This window comes from Armigeres subalbatus, chromosome 2 (genome assembly GCF_024139115.2).
Source record: "Armigeres subalbatus isolate Guangzhou_Male chromosome 2, GZ_Asu_2, whole genome shotgun sequence".
Classification (NCBI taxonomy): Eukaryota; Metazoa; Arthropoda; class Insecta; order Diptera; family Culicidae; genus Armigeres; species Armigeres subalbatus.
In genome coordinates this window covers 243,107,984-243,130,792 of record NC_085140.1, presented here as the reverse complement: position 1 = coordinate 243,130,792, position 22,809 = coordinate 243,107,984, and the positions used below count along the sequence as shown (strand labels likewise).

General features: G+C 45.5%; 1 protein-coding gene across 1 annotated transcript; it reads right to left on the bottom strand.

Annotated features, from left to right (window-relative positions):
• Window positions 1-1,833: 1,833 nt before the first annotated feature.
• Window positions 1,834-17,551, bottom strand: LOC134212012 (uncharacterized). Its single transcript, XM_062689488.1, has 2 exons — window positions 16,848-17,551; window positions 1,834-3,729 (listed from the first exon to the last, which is right to left on the bottom strand). Exons 1-2 carry the CDS (start codon window positions 16,921-16,923, stop codon window positions 2,726-2,728), a joined length of 1,080 nt encoding a protein of 359 aa, XP_062545472.1. The 5' UTR covers window positions 16,924-17,551; the 3' UTR covers window positions 1,834-2,725.
• Between the last annotated feature and the right edge of the window lie 5,258 nt (window positions 17,552-22,809).

Genomic DNA, 22,809 nt, shown 5'->3' with positions numbered 1-22,809 from the left:
CTGGATTGGTTGGTCCCGAACCCCAACCACGGACAGCTTTTCATTCCAACGAGGACGTTCGAAGGGTTTTGGGATTGAGTTCCGGTGATGATAACGGGCGCAATAGTGACGTCGTTGGTAGAAATCATCATCCCGTTGGTGGAAATCACATATTTGAGCGACTTCGAGTCGTGAATTCGAAACTTCCCAAAAAATCGAATTGATATTCACAATATTGATAATGAGATTCACAATATTTTCTCGTGGAAATTCTAAACAATTTTCCGCGAAAATTAAAAAAAAAACTCCTAACAATACCTTGTAAAAATTGAAAAAAAAATCTTATCGATGTTCGAAATATTTTTCCTCGGAAAATCTAAAGAAATTCCCGTAGGAAATATTCATTGGAAATTTGAAATATTTAGTAATTGGTGTACGAACCCGTAGAAATTTGGAAAAAAATTTCCGTTGAGATTCTTATTTTTCATTTAAATTTGATAGATTTCCATGAAAAATCAGATTTCATAGAAGTTAAGAAAAATTTCCATTGAAAAATGAAAAAAAGGTTGAAACCCAGAATAATTTCGAGAAGAATGCACGCAAGAAAAAAAATCACCTTGCTGATTCACACCGTCTCCTCTGCTGCCCAAAATTTCTTTTAGTTTTATGCCGACAATGTCGCAGCTGCTGATATAAATTACGACAAACGCATCGGACGACGATTTTTTACAGGCGCGCATCTAGTGTGGGTACGCTTATCAACTCGCAATCACTTGTTATCTGAGATTTCAATAATAGTCGCGACGAGCTCGATGTTCTGGTGACTACTGCCTCTGCCTTATGAGCAGGAGGTGATGAGTTCAAACCAAAGCTAGTTTCAAGAAATAAATTCCCATTCCCATTCCCAAAATATATCTCTATTTCTTCTTCTTCTATTTCTTTAACAGCTCTACATTCCAATTGGAACTTGACCTGCACTTCAACTTATCAAGTATATCCACAGTTATTTATTGAACGCTTTTCTATTCCCGCCACTGCATTAGTATGTATCTTGTGTGGCAAGTACAAGGGATACACTATGCCCAGGGAGCCGAGAATATTTCCCACCTGAAGACATCCTAGGCTGGACCGAGAATCGAACTCGCCATCTGCGATTTGGTATTCTTACACCTTTGTTCGCAAGGCTAAACTTCTGTTTACCCTATTCAAATAACTTCCTTCCCGTTGTTGTTGTGGAGATGCAGACGTAGTTATGGTCCTTAGTACAGCACCATAGCAAAATTTCCCTCCTTTCTTACTTAATAACTTAGGCGGCGTACTATAGATGTAGTTTAGAGAGCAACCTTTGACATGTACAGTCAGTTGAGCCTAAGCCGAATAATGCAAACAAAGAATGATTCATTCACAGTGCCCTATACACCCGATTCTTTTTTTTTACACGGGGGATGCGTTCCGTGCAAAAAAAAATCAGTTCGAAATTTGAAATTCCGTCTAAAAAAAGTTTTATGATTTCTCGACGAATCATGCAAAATAAGGCAACTTTGCAAAAATCCGTGTAAAAATAGAATCGGGTGTACAGTGATCATAATCAACCAGACGTGATACTGAATAAATTCTCATCGAATTCAACGAATTCTTTAAATTCAAATGATTGCGAGTTCACATTTAAGGCGCGAACATCGTTTATCTGCAGGTTTCAAAATTGACATATTTCATGCAACTCGCACGCGAGATGGCGGTAGATTGACTGAGCGACTGATTTTTCAAGTAAATGTCCAAGTTGTTACGTCCGTTTGTCTATGTGGTGATATTCACCCGGGAAGGCGTGTGATATTTTATGCCTGTACAATACACTTTCGTTTAAAATTGACTCGAAAATATTTTCGTTTTATTCATCCTTGTTTCCATTCAAATGCTTTCGAATTTTCAAAATTTGTAGGACATTTAAAAATTGTTTACAAAACAATCACAAATTTGATTTGCTTATAAATATACCTTAAAGTTGACTAATAAAGACTTACAACTTGAATAATGAGATACTAGCGTTAGTGAAGAGCGGCCCAAACTATTTCCTCTCGCGTGACTAAGTGGCTCGGTTTGAAACAAAAACATGCAAATCGATTGACTCGGTAATCAGTGTGTTTTATGGTTCACATCCTAACTACGGCAGAAGCGGTTCTGCTTTGGCGAACGAAAATGCGGTTCATTTAATGATATTCTTCTTATGGCACCGGCTATTGTTTTGTTGTTTAAGTTTGTGAATTTCTTCTGATCACAACTGTTTGTTAGTTTTCTTTATCAAATATTTGGCGATTTTATTATTGTCTCAGATTTCAGTTTTATCTTATGGCAACAGATCAGACCTGCAAGTTTCCCGCTTTGCTGCACCCTATTTGTACTGTTTTGCATCGACTCCCTTAAAAACTAGAAACGTTTCAAATGTGTTACCCAGATCCGTGGATCCAATATTGGCGAAATAAATAGTGAAGTTCCATTCGTATTCCCTAACTTAGTGGCCTAGCTACTGCAGCTCCAGAGCTGATTCACCACAACTAACTTCAGTCACTCTAATCGATAAAGCAAATAATAAAAAAATGGCCGGAAGTTACTCAAATTCCATTTGACAGTTCCTCCACTTCCCTACCGATTGCTAAGCGTTTCAATTAACGTGTGTGCACAGCACCACTTTCCATTATTGATTGACTCGTTGCCCGCACTGCCACAGACACAACCTTGCGCGACCGATTCATTCGTCCTTCTTCTTCTTGATCTTTCCTTCGGTTTGGATGGTTTTCGACACCATCGCGACGCAATCTTCGATCGACGGTTCCGATCCGTCCGCGCTGTAATCCTCGTCGGCCATCCGGCTCAGGGTGAGGATGTAGTCGCACGCAATCCGCAGGATGGACAGTTTGGAGAGTTTTTGCGCCTTGGCGAACGATGGTACGGCATCGCGGAGCTTCTCGTAGGCCGCCGAGATCGTGTGCACTCGGGTTCGCTCGCGAGCGTTCGCTTCGATCCGTCGCTCGCGGGTCATGTTTTTGTAGTTGCGAGGTTGCGTCGGTTTGGATGTGGAGGAGCGGGGTGCATCGTTGACGGGGTGCGGTGGTAGGAACACGGGTCGATCCGACGAAGATTGCCGGATGCTGTCCTGCACGGTGATTGGTGGGACTTTGAAGGATTGGGGTTTTTTGGAGATCAATGCGAGGGGTTGCTGTTGGCAGGGGGTGGAGGTGGAAGTGGAAGTGGAAGACGACGGATAGAGGAGAGCTGGTGATTGCTGCTGGAGATGGGCCAGAGGTTTGAGACTGATGGCACGGTGGAAGGTGGTGACTCCGGGGTGTCTGACCAGCAGATCGGCCGGATTGGAGAAATGGGCTGGTGGTGGATGCGCACCAGGAAACTCTTCCACGCTTGGAGCCCATGGTCTGAATGGGTTTCCGTTTAGATGGTGATCGAGTAGGGCATCCTTCTCTTCTTTGATCTGCCCTTCATAACGGATTCGTTTTTTAATGGGTCCAAGAAGTTCAGCATCCGAAACCACCCGCAGAGGTTCCGTACTTTTTCGTTTGTTCTTGATTACGGTTTGGGGCAATTTGACCTCAACCGAATCCTCAGAACTGTTCTCCGGCGTTATGAGTCCATCCCTGGAGCTCTGGTCCAGACTTTTGAGGTCGTCTTCATGCTCGGAACTGCCCGAATTGAAACCGGAATCGCGCTCCATTGAGGCGGCAGCGGACATTGCAGCACCTGGAAAGAAGGAGAATAAAAAACTACGTTAGATTTTTTTGTTACAAGGTCGTACAAAAAGTCGGCCACTTCCACATGGGGCCCCATAAAAAAGCTACAAAGTAGAGAAGAGAGAAAAACCGGCTGGCAGGTGATGCCAGATGTGAATATTTCCCTCCCAAGAGAGTATAAAAACCAAAGGGGAGAAAAGTCGTAATTGCGTACCGTGCCACAATGCTAGGGAACAAGGCGGCAGGAGCGGAGTGCACCCCTGCTCATTTTAGTAGCTGTGTGTAACTACCCGTGTTCGATTGAGCGGCACGGCGGTGCGGTGAGAAAGAAGAAGGCAAGACAGGGCATAATTTACGAGTTTAACGAGTGTCCGTCGTCGGTATGGGTATTTCTGTGGAAGAACACTTCTGCCAGATCGGCAAGCCGGAAATTACGATTTAATATTATTTACATATTTACGCCATCGCACTTGCTTTCAGAGGGTAGAATATTGGGGCGTAAGGAAACCATCTGTAGGTAGAAGAATTTCCCGGTAATTAGTGGGGCTAGATTTTGTTTCCTTTCATCTTCACACCCAAAAGAGCAGGGGTGCGTGACTGTCATAAGTTAATTTTGTATTTGTTTACAGTGTGCTTGAAATCTCAGGCGGAGAATCATCCAAGCAAGCTGTGCCGGTATTTTACGAAGCGGTGCGACGCAAGAGAGGCAGAAGCAGAGACAGAGAACGTTTGCGGTCGGCCAGGTTTGGCCATTTTTTGGAAGTTGTTTTGATTGTTGATCGCAATGCGCCGCAGCGTGAAAGTTAATTCATGCAAATTGGAATCTGTTCTCGTTGGCGGTGGATTGTTTTGCTTTGCTGTGTTGTTTTTCTTTCCATTCTGTGTGGCGTCTGGGGTTTTACGTCCGCGAGGAATGCAGCCGGATGAAATTTGATGACTGGAGCAGTGCCACCTACTCAGCGCCAGCGAAGACGACGAATGGCGGTGTGGATGAACTCGTGCGGTTTTGGCTGCGGTTGGCTAAGGTTACCAGCTGGAAATCGAACGCGGCGCGCTTACTGATGTCACTACGGCGAAGAACCGATCTATAAATAGACGCGAAGAGAGTGACACAATTTCCTCTGCATTCTGTCGGTAGTTTACATGTGCAACTGCACATGTATAACAGCTTGCCGATGGTGCAGTTGTCATAGCTGTAATCTGTTCCACTACCGTTCGCGCAATAAATTAACTTGTAAATGTTAATTGTTACAAGCGAGTATGCCCAGGATCAGAACTGTGAAGCTGCATTCTGTGGCCAGGGTTGGATTGATTGACGTATCAATTGGCATCATGTGACTCTCCGATGCCGGTGTTGCACCGGCGAAAACTCCTCGCAACGTCGTTGACCTTTCGTATTCAATTAGCTCTGTCGTGAACTTCGGGGACAGGGCGGTGGGACTTTGGTGTGGCTCATAAACATCGGTATATTATTTAAATTTTTGCCTCGCCTGTGCACTCTGCCGGCAAACCAGAGATCCTTACTTCCAAGAGGGTTCACAGCTTCTGCTTTATTGCTGGCACGGCATCTTTCTACTCTCCTCTCCGTCTGTTTCGCATGCGGTGTGTCTGCTGTTATTGTTTTATATTGCGCTAAATGACGGCGCCAGATTGTGCTAAAAATGTCTCGCCGGATTCTGACGCACACTCAGAAAAATACGCATTTCAAACAGAGTTAATAGTTATACAAAACGAGTAGGAAAAGGTGAATGATGGTGTCCCGAACCCTCAACATCGCAGTATGGGTTTTCGTTGTGTCTTCAATTGCAAAATGCTAACTTTCTTCTGCGCCAAATATTTCCATTGTTATTATTTACTCGATGACGCCTGGGTTTGCATTTAGGGTTCATTTGAACAGGCATAAATAATCTGATGAGAGGATAGTGTTGTCGCCCAAAGGATCGTATTTCACACAGCTCATATCCCTGCATCCCGGACTCGTTTTGCAAAAGAACCCACATTTATGCATGCCATCGAGATAATAATCACCGCATGTTTCGACTGAGACCAGTGTCTTCCCCTCGCAGCGCTGCATTGTTTCGATTTCTCGATTCGTCTTGTAGAACATCAAGAAGCGGCCCCAGCCTTTCGCATATCTCGTAGCTCATGACCGTGACTAAAGAGGGCGTAATTGAACGACACACCAGCACTGTCTGATGTGACGTGTGTGAGTGTGATTCGACCGGGAGGTGCATCCCACGCCACGCACGCTGACAAGTGCTAGTTAATCACCCCTCGTCGCACGGGGTGACTGTGTTTACATCGCCGTCGTCGCCGCAACGCTCGGGGTGGGTGCCAGTTGTCGGGGATTAGCAAGCGGCGCTCGGGATTTCTTTTCGCTATCACAACCAGCTGTGCACTCCCTCGTTACATGCAGCAGCGGCTCTGGTCTGGCTGAATTCCCAGTGAAAACCGATCCGTTCGTGCCTGCTTCTGCTTGCGCTACGACCGCTGACGGCTGCTGCTGCTGCTGTGAGGCTGTCGGTGCTCATTAGTAGTGGCTTTTTATTAGCGTTTACCAGATGGTTTTCACATCGTCTCGTTCTCGGAAGCAGCGAAGTGGGTGGATGATTGACGGCATGTGAGGCCGTAAACGGTTGATTACAAGCTAGGAATGTCAGCGACAACGACGAAACGACAAACGGGTGAGTTGGCAAACAGAAGCCGCTGCTCAGCTCGGCACACAATTACTCTTCTTCTGGTCGCCAGTTTCGTAACAGATCCATGGGAACGAATAAGCTATGAAGATCAATTAGTTATTCACACTTGATTCTTTTGCAGAAGCTACATAGAATGTAATCCGGGTGGTGCTATGCCAGATAGTTCATAGAATCATTTGGGTGTGCACTCTGCAAGAGCTCATATCTATCGTCAACACAACCCAAAATGTAATTTTAATGCTCTCTCCGAGTAGTTCAGCTTCAATCCTGCGGTCGATATCGTTTTACAACATTTTAGTACCAAATGGAAAATTTTATAAAAATATGTTGTAATTAATGTTGTAAAATTGTGTTCAATTTTGATATGCTTTTTAATCGAGATAGCCAACCATGCGTATTATCTGGAGGTTGCGCTAAGCATAATAAACAACTAATCAGAAATCTTCAAGCCAATCCATCTGTCAAAATCATGTGGACCATCGAAAACCGTACATCTAAGCTCTTCAGTATTTGGAAAAGTCTTTAAAAATACCTAACGAATACAAATAAAAAATTTCGTTATTGATTCAGGTGCACAAGTTCGTCTTTTGTTGAAGGTGATACACTTTATACAATAAAAACAACGAAAGACATGATAAAATAATGTACAAAATCAACACCTGCTGAATCGAGATCCGTCCAACCGTGGATGAAAATATCGTTCAGCCGAAAATACCTTTAGGCGAAATACTTGCTTGACGGAAAAGGCGTTTGACCGAAAATACCATTTGGTTGAACCGTTCTACATTTTTGGTCGTTCAGAAAATGACATTTTCGGCCTTATGACCCGTTCAGTCAAACGGCATTGTCAGCCCAATGACTTTTTGGTCAAACGACCTGTTCGACCAAATGGCATTCAAATGATTTTGTAGGTGTAACGACTTTTTTTTCGGCAAAACTATCAGTTCGGCCGTGTATCGCTTAACGTATTTATGCCTATCGTCGCGGACCTAATAATTGTTTGGCCGAATATGTCATTCAGCCGAACAAATCACTGGGCCAAAAACCATCTGACCGAAAATGTCATTTGGCCGAAACAGACAACAGGTCATTTGGTCTTTAACTGGAATAGTCGTTTGACAGAAAAGGCTTTTTGGCTGAAATTGTCATTCAACCGAACCGATCCATAAGCCGAACAAGTCGTTTGGCAGAATGCGCCATTTGGCATAAAGAGCCATTTGACTGAATGGGTCGACATTTTTGGCCATATGTTCAGCCAATGACATTTTCGGCCGTACGACCCGTTCGGTCAAATGACATTTTCGACCAGACGGCCCTTTCTGTCAAACAACCATATCTACCAAATGGCTTTTTTGGCTAAATTACCAGTCCGGTGGTATGTCACGAAAACAATTGGGTAGACGAAGGACGATAGCAGTGACTCAAAAGGCGAAACTTCAGGATGCGATGAATCTTTTGATGAATTGGAAGCGGAGTACGAAATAGGGAAGACCTTCGACAACTCGAATCATGGAGGTAGTGTCCTGGCGGAACTCTATCTGAAATTCGCCAACGTTTGGATGTCCATAACATGTGAGCTTGATACAGGCGCTAACACTAGCCTGAATGGATTTTCAAGACCAGCAAAGCTTTGTGAAATCGACAGTTCTCCCATGCTACTTTGAAGCTACGCCTTCAAAGATTCGGAGAAATTCCAATCAAGGTATTCGATGTTATTTGGCCGAACGTTATTTGCAGGACAACGTCGGCCGGATCAACTAGTTACTGATAAAGAAACTGTATCAAGTATCAAGGAAAAGAAGGAAGACTTCAAAAATACAACTACATATTTTATTTTGCCAAAAATATGACACAGAAAGATGTATTTGTTGCATTTCGTTATCGACTCTTGAATAAAATATGTAGTTGTATTTTTGAAGTCTTCCTTCTTTTCCTTGATACTTGATACAGTTTCTTTATCAGTAACTAGTTGATCCGGCAGACGTTGTCCTGCACTAGGATAGGATGTGCCAATTAGTCATTAAAAATCGTACCGATTTTCTGTCAAAATCGTACCGGTTGCTGATTGGGTGAAAATGACAATCGATTACTTCGATCAGCGGTATCACATTTTCAAAAGGGCAGTTTGTTGTTAGTTTGGCCGTGTTGCTGGGTAATTAAATTCAAATTTATGACAGAAATCAAAAGTTTGTTTTTTGATTTTTTTTGGGTGAAATGAATTTATGTTAGACTGTAAATGATGTATGCATGATTCTCAAGGGTTATGCTTATTCAAAACACTGGATTAGTAGCATTATTAACCAACTTTTTACCCAGTTCACTGTAAAACTCATCTAATTCCATGTTAAAATTGTTTCTGATAGTACGTAACATTTTTTATTACGAATAATGGAAGAAATGAACTAGAAAACATTATTTTTTTACATATATAATTTGGCGGATTTTGCCAAAAAAATATTCGGAAGCACTGGCCACCACCTCGTCGAAGCAATCGACTAAGGAAACAACAAGGCAGTCGCAATTCAATTGTCACATCCTATCCTAGGTCCTGCATAGTAGGCAAGAGCTGCCAATCAAAAATTTCCATACGGATCTTAATTTTAGTTTTTCACGATTTACTCAACCTTACTTGTGATTTTTGCATGATAAAATATCATATAAATCCTTCGGAAACTAAAACGAACATATCTGCTGAAGAAATGAAGAAAATCCATCCAGCCGTTTTCGAGTTATGTGGATACGAACACAGACTTTTTAATTTTTATATATACAGAAGATATAGTTATAGATTACTCTAATAATCACGAACTTACTTGAGCATAGGTACTTGATGAAATATGTTATAAAAGTTATGCTGTAAAACCTCACTTGGACGATCTGTTAACAATCCATCAAAAACAGGAAGAAGGCAAAGCGAACCTACTATTTATTGACAACAAACGTAAAGTATTCCGATTAAAAAACGAAAAGTCCAGAATCACCGCCTACTTGGCCATTGCAAACCCACGTCACCTGTTCCCGTCGCAATGTGAGAAAACGGTCACCACTTATTGCCAAATTAAGAAATTGTACTCTAATTAAATTGTACGATGGAAAAAAATGCATCCATCCACAATTGCGACGAAGCGGAACACCGAAACAGCAAGCGCTGAAGAAGCCACGACTGTCTCCTTTTGCAGTCGCGGAAATTTTTCCCAATTTTGGCGTCTGGCCCTTTTTTCGTGGTCTTGGTAAGTCGTTGTGGTCGACGTCTCACACGGATCCGCCCCGCAGGGACACGACAAGACGCTATTTCTGGAAGGTTATGTTAATTTTTGCACGGTTTCTCTCGGGTCGCTTGTTGCAATCTTGTCGCGACATCCTTTTGTGCAGGGAGCGTGATGCCGCGCGAATTCGGAATCATATTCCTACGAAGAAGCGGGGCGCAGCATGAAGCTCAGCCGAAATGAAAAAAAAGCGAGATTGAAAATTTCGTGGAACCAGACGGTTACAAGTTTCAGAAAGGGCTTTCTGGTGTGCCTTTGTTTTCTGATAAGAGGTCCCGTCCGTACCGGCTGTTGCTTTAGCGCTCTCGAAGAAGGTTGTTAAGTGACTCACGCGAGAGGTTGCTTTTTATATTCTCTTTATCGGAACTGGTCCTTTTTCTCACATTTTCGATTTTCGAGACCATCGAAAATTAATAACAAGTCTCGCGGGTCGGACAGGACGGGTTTTGCCGGTCGGCAACGTGTGGGATGAAATCAGATACAGTTGGGCTTAGAGGAAGCATGTGGCAGCGAGGAGGGAGGCATGTTGGATCAGACCACAAAGGACTATGTAGGATTGGATTCAATTTTCTGTCATATTAAGCCAGTATTCCACAGTTCTCCAATTTGACTCAGTAGAAGTTTTATTTATTGTGATTATAAAGAATTTAAAAAAAAATATTGGCTTTAAATGGAAAGATCAACAGCAAGACCATCGTTCACGGAACTTGTACTAGTCCCAACATTAAAATGATACAAACGATTAGATGTTAAGTATCCTTGTGACGTGAAGCTAAATACAACCAATTAGAATCAAATTCCCCGTAAATATGACCGAAATCAGCACGCACGCATAAACAACTCATCACCCTCGGTTATTTGCCCAGCCAGCCTGGAGTTTGGCTAAAGCAGGATGGTAAAGATGCAAGATAAACCTTTTCACAGCACATTCTTCGGCTTGGTCGTCGCCGTCGTTGTCCGAATCCCAACAGATGGAGGATGGTTTCATCACGATGACGGTTGCTGGCTGGAGGGCGGCAGCTCAGCAAAACCAATCGTTTGTAATGTGTCGACGATATGGCGGCGGCGACGACGACGACGACGATTGCGACGGGGAACGAGCGGCATGTGCGTCGAGCGAACCCTCCCATCGTTATATATGGAATATAATCGGACAGATGGCGCCAAACCCACACACATATTATATTAATCCATTCCGCATATATTCAGCATGCCAAGTTGGGTGCTCTTCTGCTTCGTTGCTTCGTCCTTCCAATATTCCAGATGTGGAAGCGATGGTTGCTTCGATTTACTTTCTCGGCATGTTTCGCCGCCGCGTCGACTTGTGCACCCCGCCGGCCACGTCCATACGAGTCGCTACGTGCCATTGCAGGAAACGGATTGAGCAAATACACAAATGTAAACCCTATTCTAAACAAATTGCATTTATTTTCCTTGCCTCAAATTTCCCTTTCCGTTTGATCCGTTCGTTTCTATCTTGCGAAGCGGAGTCGTCGTCTTGGTAGACTACGGTGATGTGTTTGTTTGCATTTCATGCTGTTGGTTTGGCATTCGTCGGACCGCGCCAATACCGTTCCGATACGTGTGTGGCGCTTTGAAGTCAACAAACAATACGATGGGCCCTCCAGCTCGTGGCGCCAGCAGCGCGCGTCTTCCTAATGAGAATTTTGACAGCCCAATGGCATGCTGACAATTGATCCGCGTAAGCGCGCAATTTGCATCGCTAATACGCTAATCCAATCGAAGAGGGCGAATACATTAACAGCGCGTCCATTCGCACCTCAGCTCGTGCGATTATCGAGTTAACATGATGCAATGCACGTCAATAATTGCTCAGCCCTTTCATACGTGACCTGTCACGTAACCGGTGTCAAACCGCACGCCACGGGTAGAATGGTTAGCTATCGCATGCGTTATCGATCAGGAAGCGTGATACCCGCACCTGCGTTCGGCGTCCGTCTCGTCAGCCGAACCGCGGGCCCGCGTGTCTCCGGAGACGACGCGGACGCGACAGTCGTTCAATCCGATAATATCGAACTTGACATCTGATTTATGCTAATTGTATTCATATTTTGCGGAGTGCAGTACGCGCACATGGCCCCAACCACCGAGCATGGGCGGGGGGACTTTCGAGGTTCGCCGAGGGTGCGCCGGCCGTCGCAGCGAAAACAATTGGATATTATTATTCCAATGCCCAGTAAGTCCCACCTTTAACCGGTTTGGCTGGGATTTTGCCGATTAGGGTTCTTTCGTTGGTTGGGATTGCTACGGGTTTGTTGTTTCTTAATGCAAATATATTTCAGAAATCAAATCACATGTGCGACGTGAAATCATTTACCGATAAAAGATATAATTTTATCGTTTTGATTTTACTATGAATATGAGAAGTTTCATCTCGTGCCTGTCACGTTCTGCGTTAACTGCGTATCTTGAATTGTTTATACAACAGTCCTGCTAAAATCATAGTAGCAGAAACCAATTTGAAGTTATGTTCAAGTGGTCAAACAAGCGACACAAAAAACTTTCAAAACAAGGCACAGTCAAATTACCCATGTGGTGCCAGCTAAAAGCACCGAAAAACTTTGTATCCACAAGTGCACCGTTGTTCTAAATTTCAATAATCTATTTACACAAACTGACACCCGGGCTGCTTTTGGGATGGTTTTTTTTTCTCTTCTACCCCGCTTGTCGCCATCAACCCCTGAATATCTGGCAGCGACAAAGCAACGATACACTGAAGGAACACCACGGATCGGACGACGGCGTCATGGCAAAGATAAATCGCTCACTAAAACGCACCTGTGTCTTCTTTTATTTCGTTATAAAAAGCCAGGAGAAAACGAGCGACACGACCCGAACATAAAATTCACATGTTGCCCTGTGTAACGTATCTCTCTTTGTAACGAGGGGTACGACGAGACGCTGCCGAGCAGCAGGGTTGCTGCGATCCATGAGGATTGGATGAAATGTCAGCCGCAGGGGTGAACTCGAACGCTCACCACCGCCAACATCCAACCAGCGGTTTTGGATGAATTATTGTACTTCCAGTTGAAAACCGAAGTGAGCTCTCGCGACAATCGAGTTTTCTCCCGTTTCCTTTTGTCGCAACTACGTCGCGACTAGTGCGCATCATGGCGCACGGCGGTGGCATAGATGCGCACTAGTCGTGATGCAGTTGCGACATCAGGAAATAAGGAAAAACTCAATCGTCGCGAGAGCTCACTTCGGTTTTCAACTGGAAGCACAATATTAATCTTCAGGTACCATTCCGGTCGACGGATTGGACTATTTCGCATCCGCTGTTGCGTTTAGTTGGCACGAAGCTATCAAAACAAATCAGTCACCATGGCTTAGCAGCGCTAGGGGCAAATAAAAACAATCCGCCACAGTTCGAGCTGATGCATGAACCCGCATGTCTGCGCCGCTACTGCCGACCACCGGACAAGAGTGGTGTGCGAGGGCAAAGAATTGCGACGCGGCAGCACTACCAGATGCGCAGATGTTCAGACTCGAGACATTCTCGGAAACGGTCTCTTACGCTGTGGCGCGCCACAAATCGATGATATTCTCCACCCACATACGCGATCCCGCTTATACACCTTCTGGCGACCGGTGCGAGAATAACATGCACAGACGGTGACGACTTCGGGGTCCGATATAAATCTCGTCCGCTAAATATTTTAAGCTGTTATTTTAACAAACAAAAATTTTCGACTCTCCCGCCCCACGCCACCACAACGAACCAGAACGTGACACAAGGAACGCTGGACGGGGCGCAATCACGATGACAAATCATATTAGCATACCGCTCGAGGAGAAGCTTGCCAGAACTACCGTGATGAACTTGGATTGCGTGTTAGGCGACCGGCAGCCGCAGTAGTTGAGACGACCGCACCGCGGGAGAGATTAAGATAAAAATATTTGATTTATTCGGTTGACGCCAGCCTGACGCGCAGCTCGATTGAACGAAAATTAATCATCCGCAGATGGACGCGACCGGCGGGGAGGGCGAAAGAGAAGGAAAATCCTGTTTATGGCGACACTGACGAAAGCGCTCCATTGACGGTAACGCCTCAACGCTCGTCATCCGGTTGCCACATGATGCCGATGAAAAGCAGTTGGCCGTTCTGCTGACCCGCACCCGTGTGGTTGGCTACTTGGATGACACATATTTTTCGCTCATCTTGCAATAAAATTCGACCAGATGGATGAGTAAACGCCGGCTCCTCCATGCTAATCGACAATTAAAATTCTCCAAGCAGCGAGTGAGTGGCCGTATTGGGGCAAATATTTCCTGCCGCGCTCCGATGGCGAATCGTCACCAATCAACTGACATCGTAGCAGGCTGCTTGGCGGATCACGGCGCAACGATTAGCGAAATGTAAACAAGCGATAAAAAACGGTCGTCGCAAATGGGCAAGGTGGTGAGCAAAATGTGCGGTCATCATCTATTTTGCTTCCATCGGTCATTCTTCTCCGCTCTACATTCCATTCTTCGCGAGGCGACATCGACGCCCACCCACACGAGATAACACGGACTATGTTGGCAGTCATCGCATCGCCCCTGCTGCCGTCGCTGCTGGTGCTCGAGGTTCGAAGATATGATTTATTTGGCTCCTATATTTTCGTGCACCTTCGACACTTTTCGCCGTCGGGCGGTCGTTCGGTGGCCACATGGCGTCGGAATAGTTGAAATGGTGCCACCACTGTACAAATGACTGATTGCTGTGGAAAAGGCATTTGTTTCCACCACTTGGTCAGGAGGGGTCAGCCGTGTTTGATTTAGTTCTGCGGATGACTGTCGTCAACTCTGGTGTTACGATTTGAAAGATGTAGCTTCGTGAGAATATATTTATTGTAGGCCGTTGCGTGTTTTTCTTAAAGTTTATTAATTTTACGGCATAAACGAAATTTTGCTTGAGGCACGTCAAACTATTTGTTAATCCAATGTGCGATTTGTGCGGCAGTCGATGTTGCTGCCTCCGTCGAAAATTATATCGATTTTATCATTTATATGACAAAGTTGACGATATGATGGTAATAGAATGAGGCTTCAAAAAAGCATCCATTCCGCATCTCTGGCATCTTAATTTCAATGGCGTCAGCGCTGACACAGATAGGAACGATTTAAAATGGTACAGATTGATTTGGTATCTCATCTATCTCAAAGCTCATCACAGATTTTGTGTTATGATGTGTACCACATTCTTCTTTTTCAAATAGTAAAATGCAACAGCTTTAATTCAATTAGTGTCGGTTTGGAGTCTTTCGACTTCTCTGACCGATATCGATAAATATTCTTGGTCAATCTACTAGCAGACGATTATTATTTAAACCGCCGTCGAGGGTGACAATGGAACCGGGGGGTTAGAATGGGTCATCGCTCTCACCGGCAGTCTGGAGGTCGTACAGCAAAAAGGTTTCTTATATTTTAGCCTTTTTGCCCTCAGATACATTCAATCTATTCTACAAGCATTCTAAATGATTGAAACAGTGACCCATTGTCACCCGCGACGACGGAACATTTATGAAACGAACTTATCATTTCCACAACAATTGGATTGCGAAAAAAATCCTCTCAAAATCCTCAATCTTTTACACAATTATTTTTCATTTCTCCATGTATCCAATAAAAATACTTAAACTCGTAAAAACAAAAGTCCGATTCCTCGCCCACATCGACACCGGGCCGTCGGCATTTCGCACCAAATCATGTCAGACAATGTGAAGCAGCACCTTTCCGTGCTCTTACAACTCAAATCCCACACACACAGTCCGCGTCTGGCAGTTTCGTTCGCCTGCAACTCCTTCCTACTTGGATGTGCTGACTGGCGACTCGCGGAAATGGCCGAGAAGGAAAACAAACGCTTCATTTTATATTCCCGTAAAATCCGGGGAGCTATAATTACAGCATCTTTCATGAATCCGACACGACGCCGTCATTCTGCCTTTGCGCCGCACAAAACCGTACCATTCTGGGAAAATAGGTTCGACTCGATCGACCCACGGCGAGCGGTGACGGCGGGAGATCTTCCAAGAACCATCCCCCCGAAATGCAGATAGGACGCCGTGACGGTACGATGCGATACCGGAGCTCAGCATATCATGCGCGTGTGAGCCTACGTGCACGAGACTGTGGAGTAGAGCCAAACGCATCCGGTGCCGGCATATTTTTAGCTCGTCAAAAATTTAATGACATCGGAATCTACACGAATCAAGCAACACCATTCACGAACGATGAAGGCTTCGCGCATCGTAAACAGGCAGTCGGTCCCGTGACAGGCGCAAGAAGATAGGTGCAGGGCGGCCAAGCAACGTTGAAAGGGAGTATCTAATTTAATGAGTAAACAGCTCATCCACCGAGGGCCGAACATCTGTCTAAACACGATTCGGCTCGGATCAGTCAGGTTGACTGTTGGAATTAATTACGCTTTGATTATTTCCAGCAGTCGAGTGGCACTCTGCGGGAAAGACCGCCGGTCAAGTCAACACTCATTGGCGCTTGGCGTCGCCTTACGAGATTTGCTAATTAGTTTTAAAACTTCTCGGAACCGTTTCCGTCGGATTCTATTTTGGGTACTGTTCTCGGCGCGAAAGAAACGCAGGCGAGACATGAGTTCCACCGTTTGCCAAAGCTGCTACTATCGCACCTATCCAGCAAACCTGATTGGGAATGACAAGCCCCTGTCCGAATGAGCTATACGATTAAGTGATTTATTCGTCACCGGGGAGCCAGTAATCTCTCCAACAAAAGCGCAGTTATGGTCAATTAAAACCATGCAAAGGCGCCAAGAGTAAATGATATAATTATGGCTCACTCAACCGCATGTGCGAGGCGAATCTCGCGGACTTCAACCTGGCTAGCGGCAAAGCACACGACTCGCAGACATTGCATTCGAACGCTCAGAACGCAGCGGCTGCTGCAAATGACAACGACCCGTCTTTGCTATTAGTCATGTTGCACGCGACGACGACAGTCCCCAGTGAGCGCACCATCGTGACAGCGGCGCCGAACAGGATCGAGACCAGCTCCAATTATGCAATTACCCAGGCGGTAAAATGTCACCAGTGGAGTAACATACTCGTGCCGACTTCAAAGAAAGCCCCACACCGGTCGCACACATGTCAGTCGCACTTAATCTAATAGTCAAGCCCAACCTTACCTTTCATTAAAATTGCTGACAACTCCACGGCACTCAGCTTTGGGTACATCTTGGCGATAGCATTCATGGCATTCATCCGCAGCGAATCGCACTTGGTCGCACCTACTACTTCAAACAATTTTGTTTTTCAACGTTCTTCTTCGCAAACTTCTCCACTGACACTTGTTACTCGTTTCAACAACTCTTTTCCTTGTTTGCTCTTATCTCAACTACTGCTTCCCAAGCATCAATTTTTCTCCATAAATATTAATTTCTACGAACACTGAATCAGCCACTTTTCTCCCAATCTATTCATTCACGCTCTGTCAATTCAAGCTTTCCGTCACTATTTTTTATCGCTGACTAATAAATTATTTCTCAAACCGGAAGAATCAATCCTTTTCCGTTTTGATGTTCTCAGCACTTTTACGACTTCTTCCGCTCTTCCCGGCAATCGAACACCGAAAAATGAACGCGAGCAATCCAACACTCTTCTGGTTTCAGTTTCTTTTCTCCGGAAACACCGTCACCCGACGACGATTCAATCCTTTTTCAATGTATTATCGCCTTTTTATTCTGAGCCGTTCAACTGTTCACCGTGCTCCACACAACTACTGAACTGAGAACAGTAAACAACAATCCTTCTGAACTGTAGAGATCCGACTTGAGCTCCTCCGTTAGATACGTCTCATCGTGTTCACGTTTAGTCACCGACTGACTGGCCAAAGCTGAATGAATGAAGACGATGAGCCACCACCCCGTTGGTGCCGACCGGCGACGGTGCATATGCTGACCGAGAGTAATTGCCGGCTGTTTGAGAATGCTTGGGAACAATAACAAAGGAAATTCGAGAGAGGAATCTCTCTCTTTCGCCGTAGTAGCACTTTGCGACGCATGCTAATCAATCGTTCATTGGCTGGTTGCACGCGACTGCGAATGAGAGAAACACGACGAAGAGAGAACACGAAGAGCGGTGCACTTGTACGTGCTACCGCGTGACGATGATGCACTTGTTTATTTGTGCATGTTCTCACTCGCACCCAGCAGAGGTCAGGTGTACGCAAAGCGGCGCTTAAGCACTAAAGAGTGTGAGAGCGAGAAAGATGGGGAACGAATGCATCCAATTAGTTAAACAAGAGGGAGAGGATAAACTCGCGCGTATAGATAATGCTCACAAGAGAGTATGCAGCACAAGAGAGGGAGATGTAAAATGTGAACAAGAAGCAGTGATGAGTCGACCGGCTGTTCAGTACAGCTGGGAAGCTGGTTTTGATGTGATATGGGGGAATTATTGTACAATCGTTAAAGACACGAATGATTAATCTGATTAAATCAAATCAACGCATTACATTTTTTTCCGAATGCTAAATTCTTAGTCATTGACACTTAATGACCAAGTCAAAAACCATTTATTTCGAGAGCATGCTGTTTCTTCGACGAATTTGAGCACCCGACAATAAGTCGTACTACCAGGATAACATCGAGATTCTTTTAGGTTCCTGTTGGGCATGATGTTCAGGTTATTATTTTAAGGACAGCAATGATCTGGTCCGTTGTCGAACAGCCGTCAACGAAGCTCGCTTGATATTTTTCCACGAAGTCATTCCCTTTCAGGCCCAAACAACGGAAGATGGTCACTTTACAGGCGGCATTTAGAATAGCTATCGCTCGGAAGTTCTTAAACTAAAATGTTTGGCCTTCTTTTTCAAATGGGGCACACGAGTCCTTGCTTCCACCCCTCCGGTAGCTGTTATGTTTCCCAGATTCTTACTATCTTTTCCAGGTCCATCAGCCTCAATACCATCCAGTTGTTTCTTGTTCTGGAGCTGAAAGATAGAGTCCTTAACGTTCTTCAAAGCGGGGTCGTCTCTTGCGCTGTCTCGACACTCACTGTCTGTATTCGCAGCGGCATCGAAGTGTTTCTCAAAGTGCTGCTTCCATCTTTCAATCACCACACGTTCATCGGTCAAGATGCTCCTATACTTATCCTTCCACATCTCGGCTCGCGATACGAACCCTATGTGCATGTGCGGACCACTCACTCACTTTCCAGCGCTAGCCTTTCGACTATAACTAACAAATCATAAGTTAGTCATGCTTGTCGACTGATACTCGGCCCGCCAGATTCTCTACATAATACAGGCAATCTGAGTGGTTGCAGTCGAAACTGCGTTCCCCTTCTCCACTGCTTGACACATCTTGACCGCAAACGTCTAGCATTGTTCTTTTTTCGGCGACGTCCGAACCTGGATATACTACAATGTGTGCTCTGCAGCTTCGTCAACACCTGCAGTCAGGGCAGTTGGGGATTCACGCGTGCTCAAACCTGTGAAGATACTGTCAGACGCAGCCATGGCCTGATTGTGTCAGGTGGAAGTGAATTACCCCATGGGGTCTCCCCACCCAGCTCGATATGTTACCTATAAGCCGGTGGATCCATCTACTTTTCTAATAGTTATCCCACTAACGCTCACATCTGGCAACCGAAGCCAACCTGATGCGTTTACGGGCTCCTCTGGTGCCATGAAGCTCGAAACACTTCTCGTCTTCCCGGATGACTAGCCCGACTGGCATCATGCTCGCTATCACGTAGGATGCACCGTGCGGTAGGCAGATATCACTCTGAGACACATCAAGCGGTACGTGCACTCCAGCTTCCGCAGGTAACTGGTTACTCCAGCACACGTGCCCAGAACGGCTACGCCTACTGGCACACATCTTGGAGTCCTTTTGCATGCATAGTCGACATGGGTGCGGGAGGTCAGCTTAATGTCTATCATGACACCGAGGAGCTTCGAACTCCGTTTTTACGTGATCTCGACTTCTCCCACATAAATCACTGCATGTTGTGCAGGGGTGCGGTTGTTTACGATAGCCAACTCCACCTTATGTTGCGAGATCCAAGCCCCTAACGCGCATCCAATCCGCCAACGTACTGTTCGCGTGTGCTGCGGTCAGTTCTACCTCGGGAATTTACTCCTCGTAGATCTCCAGGGTTACGGCAACGGCGAAGCCGACGATCTTCACACCAGAAGGGAACTTGAGTTACAGAATCCCGTCATACATAAGGTTCCATAATACCGGGCCCAGTATTGAACATTGAGGAACTCCTGCGGTAATAGGAACGCTTTTCTGAACCGCTTCGGTCTCGTTTAATAGTACACAAAGGGCTAGCTTGAAAGATCTCCATCCTGAGCGATGTCCAGCTTTCGCTTTAACCTGTTGCCAGGTTATATTTCGGTCGACTTCTTTTATTTCTTTATTGAGGCTTCGCCGCCATGAGCCTCTGGGTCTGCCTCTGCAGCGATGTCCCGCTGGGTTCCAGTCTAATGCTTGTTTACAGATTTCGTTTCCGCCCCACTTCCGATCTCGAATTTCTGTTGCTATCGGCCGCTGGTGACAACGACGATGGAGCTCGTTGTTTGAGTTCCAGTTGTGAGGCCACCAGGCCTGAGTTAAATACCGCAGGCATCTGTTGATAAACACATGCAGCCGTTGAGTGTTCTCCACTGATACACACCATGTTTCGCTAGCGTATAATATCACAGATTTCACGTTAGAGTTGAAAATTCGTATTTTGAATCATTCACTTATCTGTCTGTTTTCCAGATATTTTTTAAACTCGCTACGGCAGCCCTTGCTTTCTTGATCCGTGCGCCTATATCAGGTCGTTGAGCTTACTCTTACATATCAAAGTGCCGTTAAGCAAGGAGTGCAACGTCATCAGCCAATTCGAAGCCATTTGGGTGCTCCATGGTTATAGGCCCGCGGTTTGGTTCACGGTCAATCGCACCTACCAAAATCTCGTCGATTACGATGAGGAACAATTACGGTGATAGAATACATCCTTCCCTCACACCAGCTACGACCCGGATAGGGTCAGACAAGACCCCATTGTGCAGCACTCTACACGAGAAGGCCTCGTACTGTGCCTCGACGAGGCCGATGATTTTCTCAGGAACCCCCTTGCATCTCAGGGCGCCCCACATATTCTCGTGATTGAGACGGTCGAAAGCTTTTTCGTAGTCAATATTTGAATATCTAGCAGTGATGGAGCTTCGATATTGACGCGTGTTATACGTCGGATCCTAGTCAGATCATGCCGAGGTGGTGGTGGCCTGACTGGCACTTGAAAAAGTTGTTCGAAGTGCTCGAACCTGGTCAGTTTGTTCGGTCAATAACTGATCATTCGCATCTTTCACAGGCATCGTTGCATTCATCTGCGCCCCGCTTAAGCGTCGTGAGACATCGTAGAGGAGGCGAATGTCCCCGGTTGCTGCGGCTCTCTCTCCCCACGTCTGCCCACGCTCGCTTGTACCGTCGACATGAGCGTTTTACTTCCTTTTCTAGAGCCGAGTATCGTTGACGGGCTAAGACTTTGGCTCCTCTGGGTTTTAAACGCTCTATCACGGCTTTGACTTCTCTTCACTCCTCTATCTTCCTCCTCGGTGATTCATTGTTTTCTCTGTGTGCGCAGTTCGTCCAGATTGTTCTTACTGGTGGCGATGAAGGCATTCTTGATGGTGGTCCATTGATCTTCCATGCTGCCACCTACCGGAATATCTGCAGCACGCGTCTCCAGCTGTTCAACGAAGGACCGTTCCACCGTGGCATCTTCCAGTCGGCGTGTGTTGAAACGTCGTCCAACTCTCTCCTCCTGCCGACGAATCCGAGTAATGCGAAGGCTTATTTCGCCGATGAGGAGGTGATGATCAGACGCGATATCGGCACTACGTTCATTCTGTACATCAAGAAGGCTCCGTTCCATTTTCGGCTGATGCAGATGTGGTTTATTTGATTTTATGTAAAGCCGTCACGGGAGACCCACGTGGCTTTGTGAACCGGGCGATGAAAGAAGAGTGATCCCCCGATCACCATGTCGTTATTACCACAGAATTCTGCGAACAGATCTCCGTTTTCTCTCATTTCTCCGAGACCATGGCGTCCCATAATGCGTCATGGTTCGAGTTGTCGGATCCGATCTTCGCATAGAATTCGCCCATTCAGATCTTGATATCACCCTTCGGAATTCTATCTCCGACGGCATCGAGTTGGCTGTAGAAATTGTTTTTGTCATGCAGATCGGCAGAATCGTTTGGCGCATAACATTGGATTGTTATAAGGTTTTGGAGCCGTGTTCTGAATCTGGCAAAAATTATCCTTTCACTTATAGGTCCCCACTTCATTACACAGATTGTGCCTTGGCGATTAGTAAGAAGCCAACTCAGCGAGGCCGGGGAGCGTGTTCACCTCGTAATCCAGAATATAGCAGAACCAGCCTCCGGTAATAGAACCAGCTTCTGCCTTTTTCTTCTATCAGGGAATCTAAACTCACCGAAGCATCTCTGCATAGCTAGCCTGAACATTCGGGTTAGCTATTATTGCTGCCCTGAGAACGCTGTTCAGAACTCCTTCAGGCCCAGGAGCTTTGTATGTTGCCAGGAAATAAGCCACATCGTGCGGTGCCGGAGACCAGGAACTTGTGGCTCAGGACGGAAAGAGTGCCTCGAAAATCTTCGCCAAACTATCTGAGGACCGTTTGGGGAGTGAAGCGCTCCTTTTGGTCTTTTTTTTTTGTTGGGGCGTAGAACCACTGCGTCCATTGAGTTGAACTTTTGTGGTATACCCCTGATTACTCTTAACTATGTATTCGCATCTTGTAGGTTGATCACCATTTGTCAAATAAACAACCTAAGACGCGTCTTTTCCCAGTCCGGTATAATTGAGTTAATAAAACCCACTACCTTTCCAGGATTTGCAGTCCAAATATCTCCTGGTTGCATAAAGCCACTATTTAGAAATTTAGATCTACCCTTGTACAATGCATCGCAACTGCAAAGCAGATGTTCCGAGGTTTCACGTTCCATGTTACAGAAACGACAGATATCATTCTGAATCTGGCCAATATTTTTCAAGTGATATCTGCTCGGGCAGTGTCCGGTTATTAGGCCAGTGAAGGTGCAAAGAGCTCTCTTGCTGAGCT

What these genes read in the sequence shown, in the direction of transcription:
- LOC134212012 (XM_062689488.1), bottom strand. Translation starts at nt 16,923, where the DNA reads ATGAATGCCATGAATGCTATCGCCAAGATGTACCCAAAGCTGAGTGCC. An exon ending in GTCAGCAATTTTAATGAAAG is followed by an intron (nt 3,730 to 16,847) that starts GTAAGGTTGGGC and finishes CCTTCTTTCCAG; the next exon opens with GTGCTGCAATGTCCGCTGCC.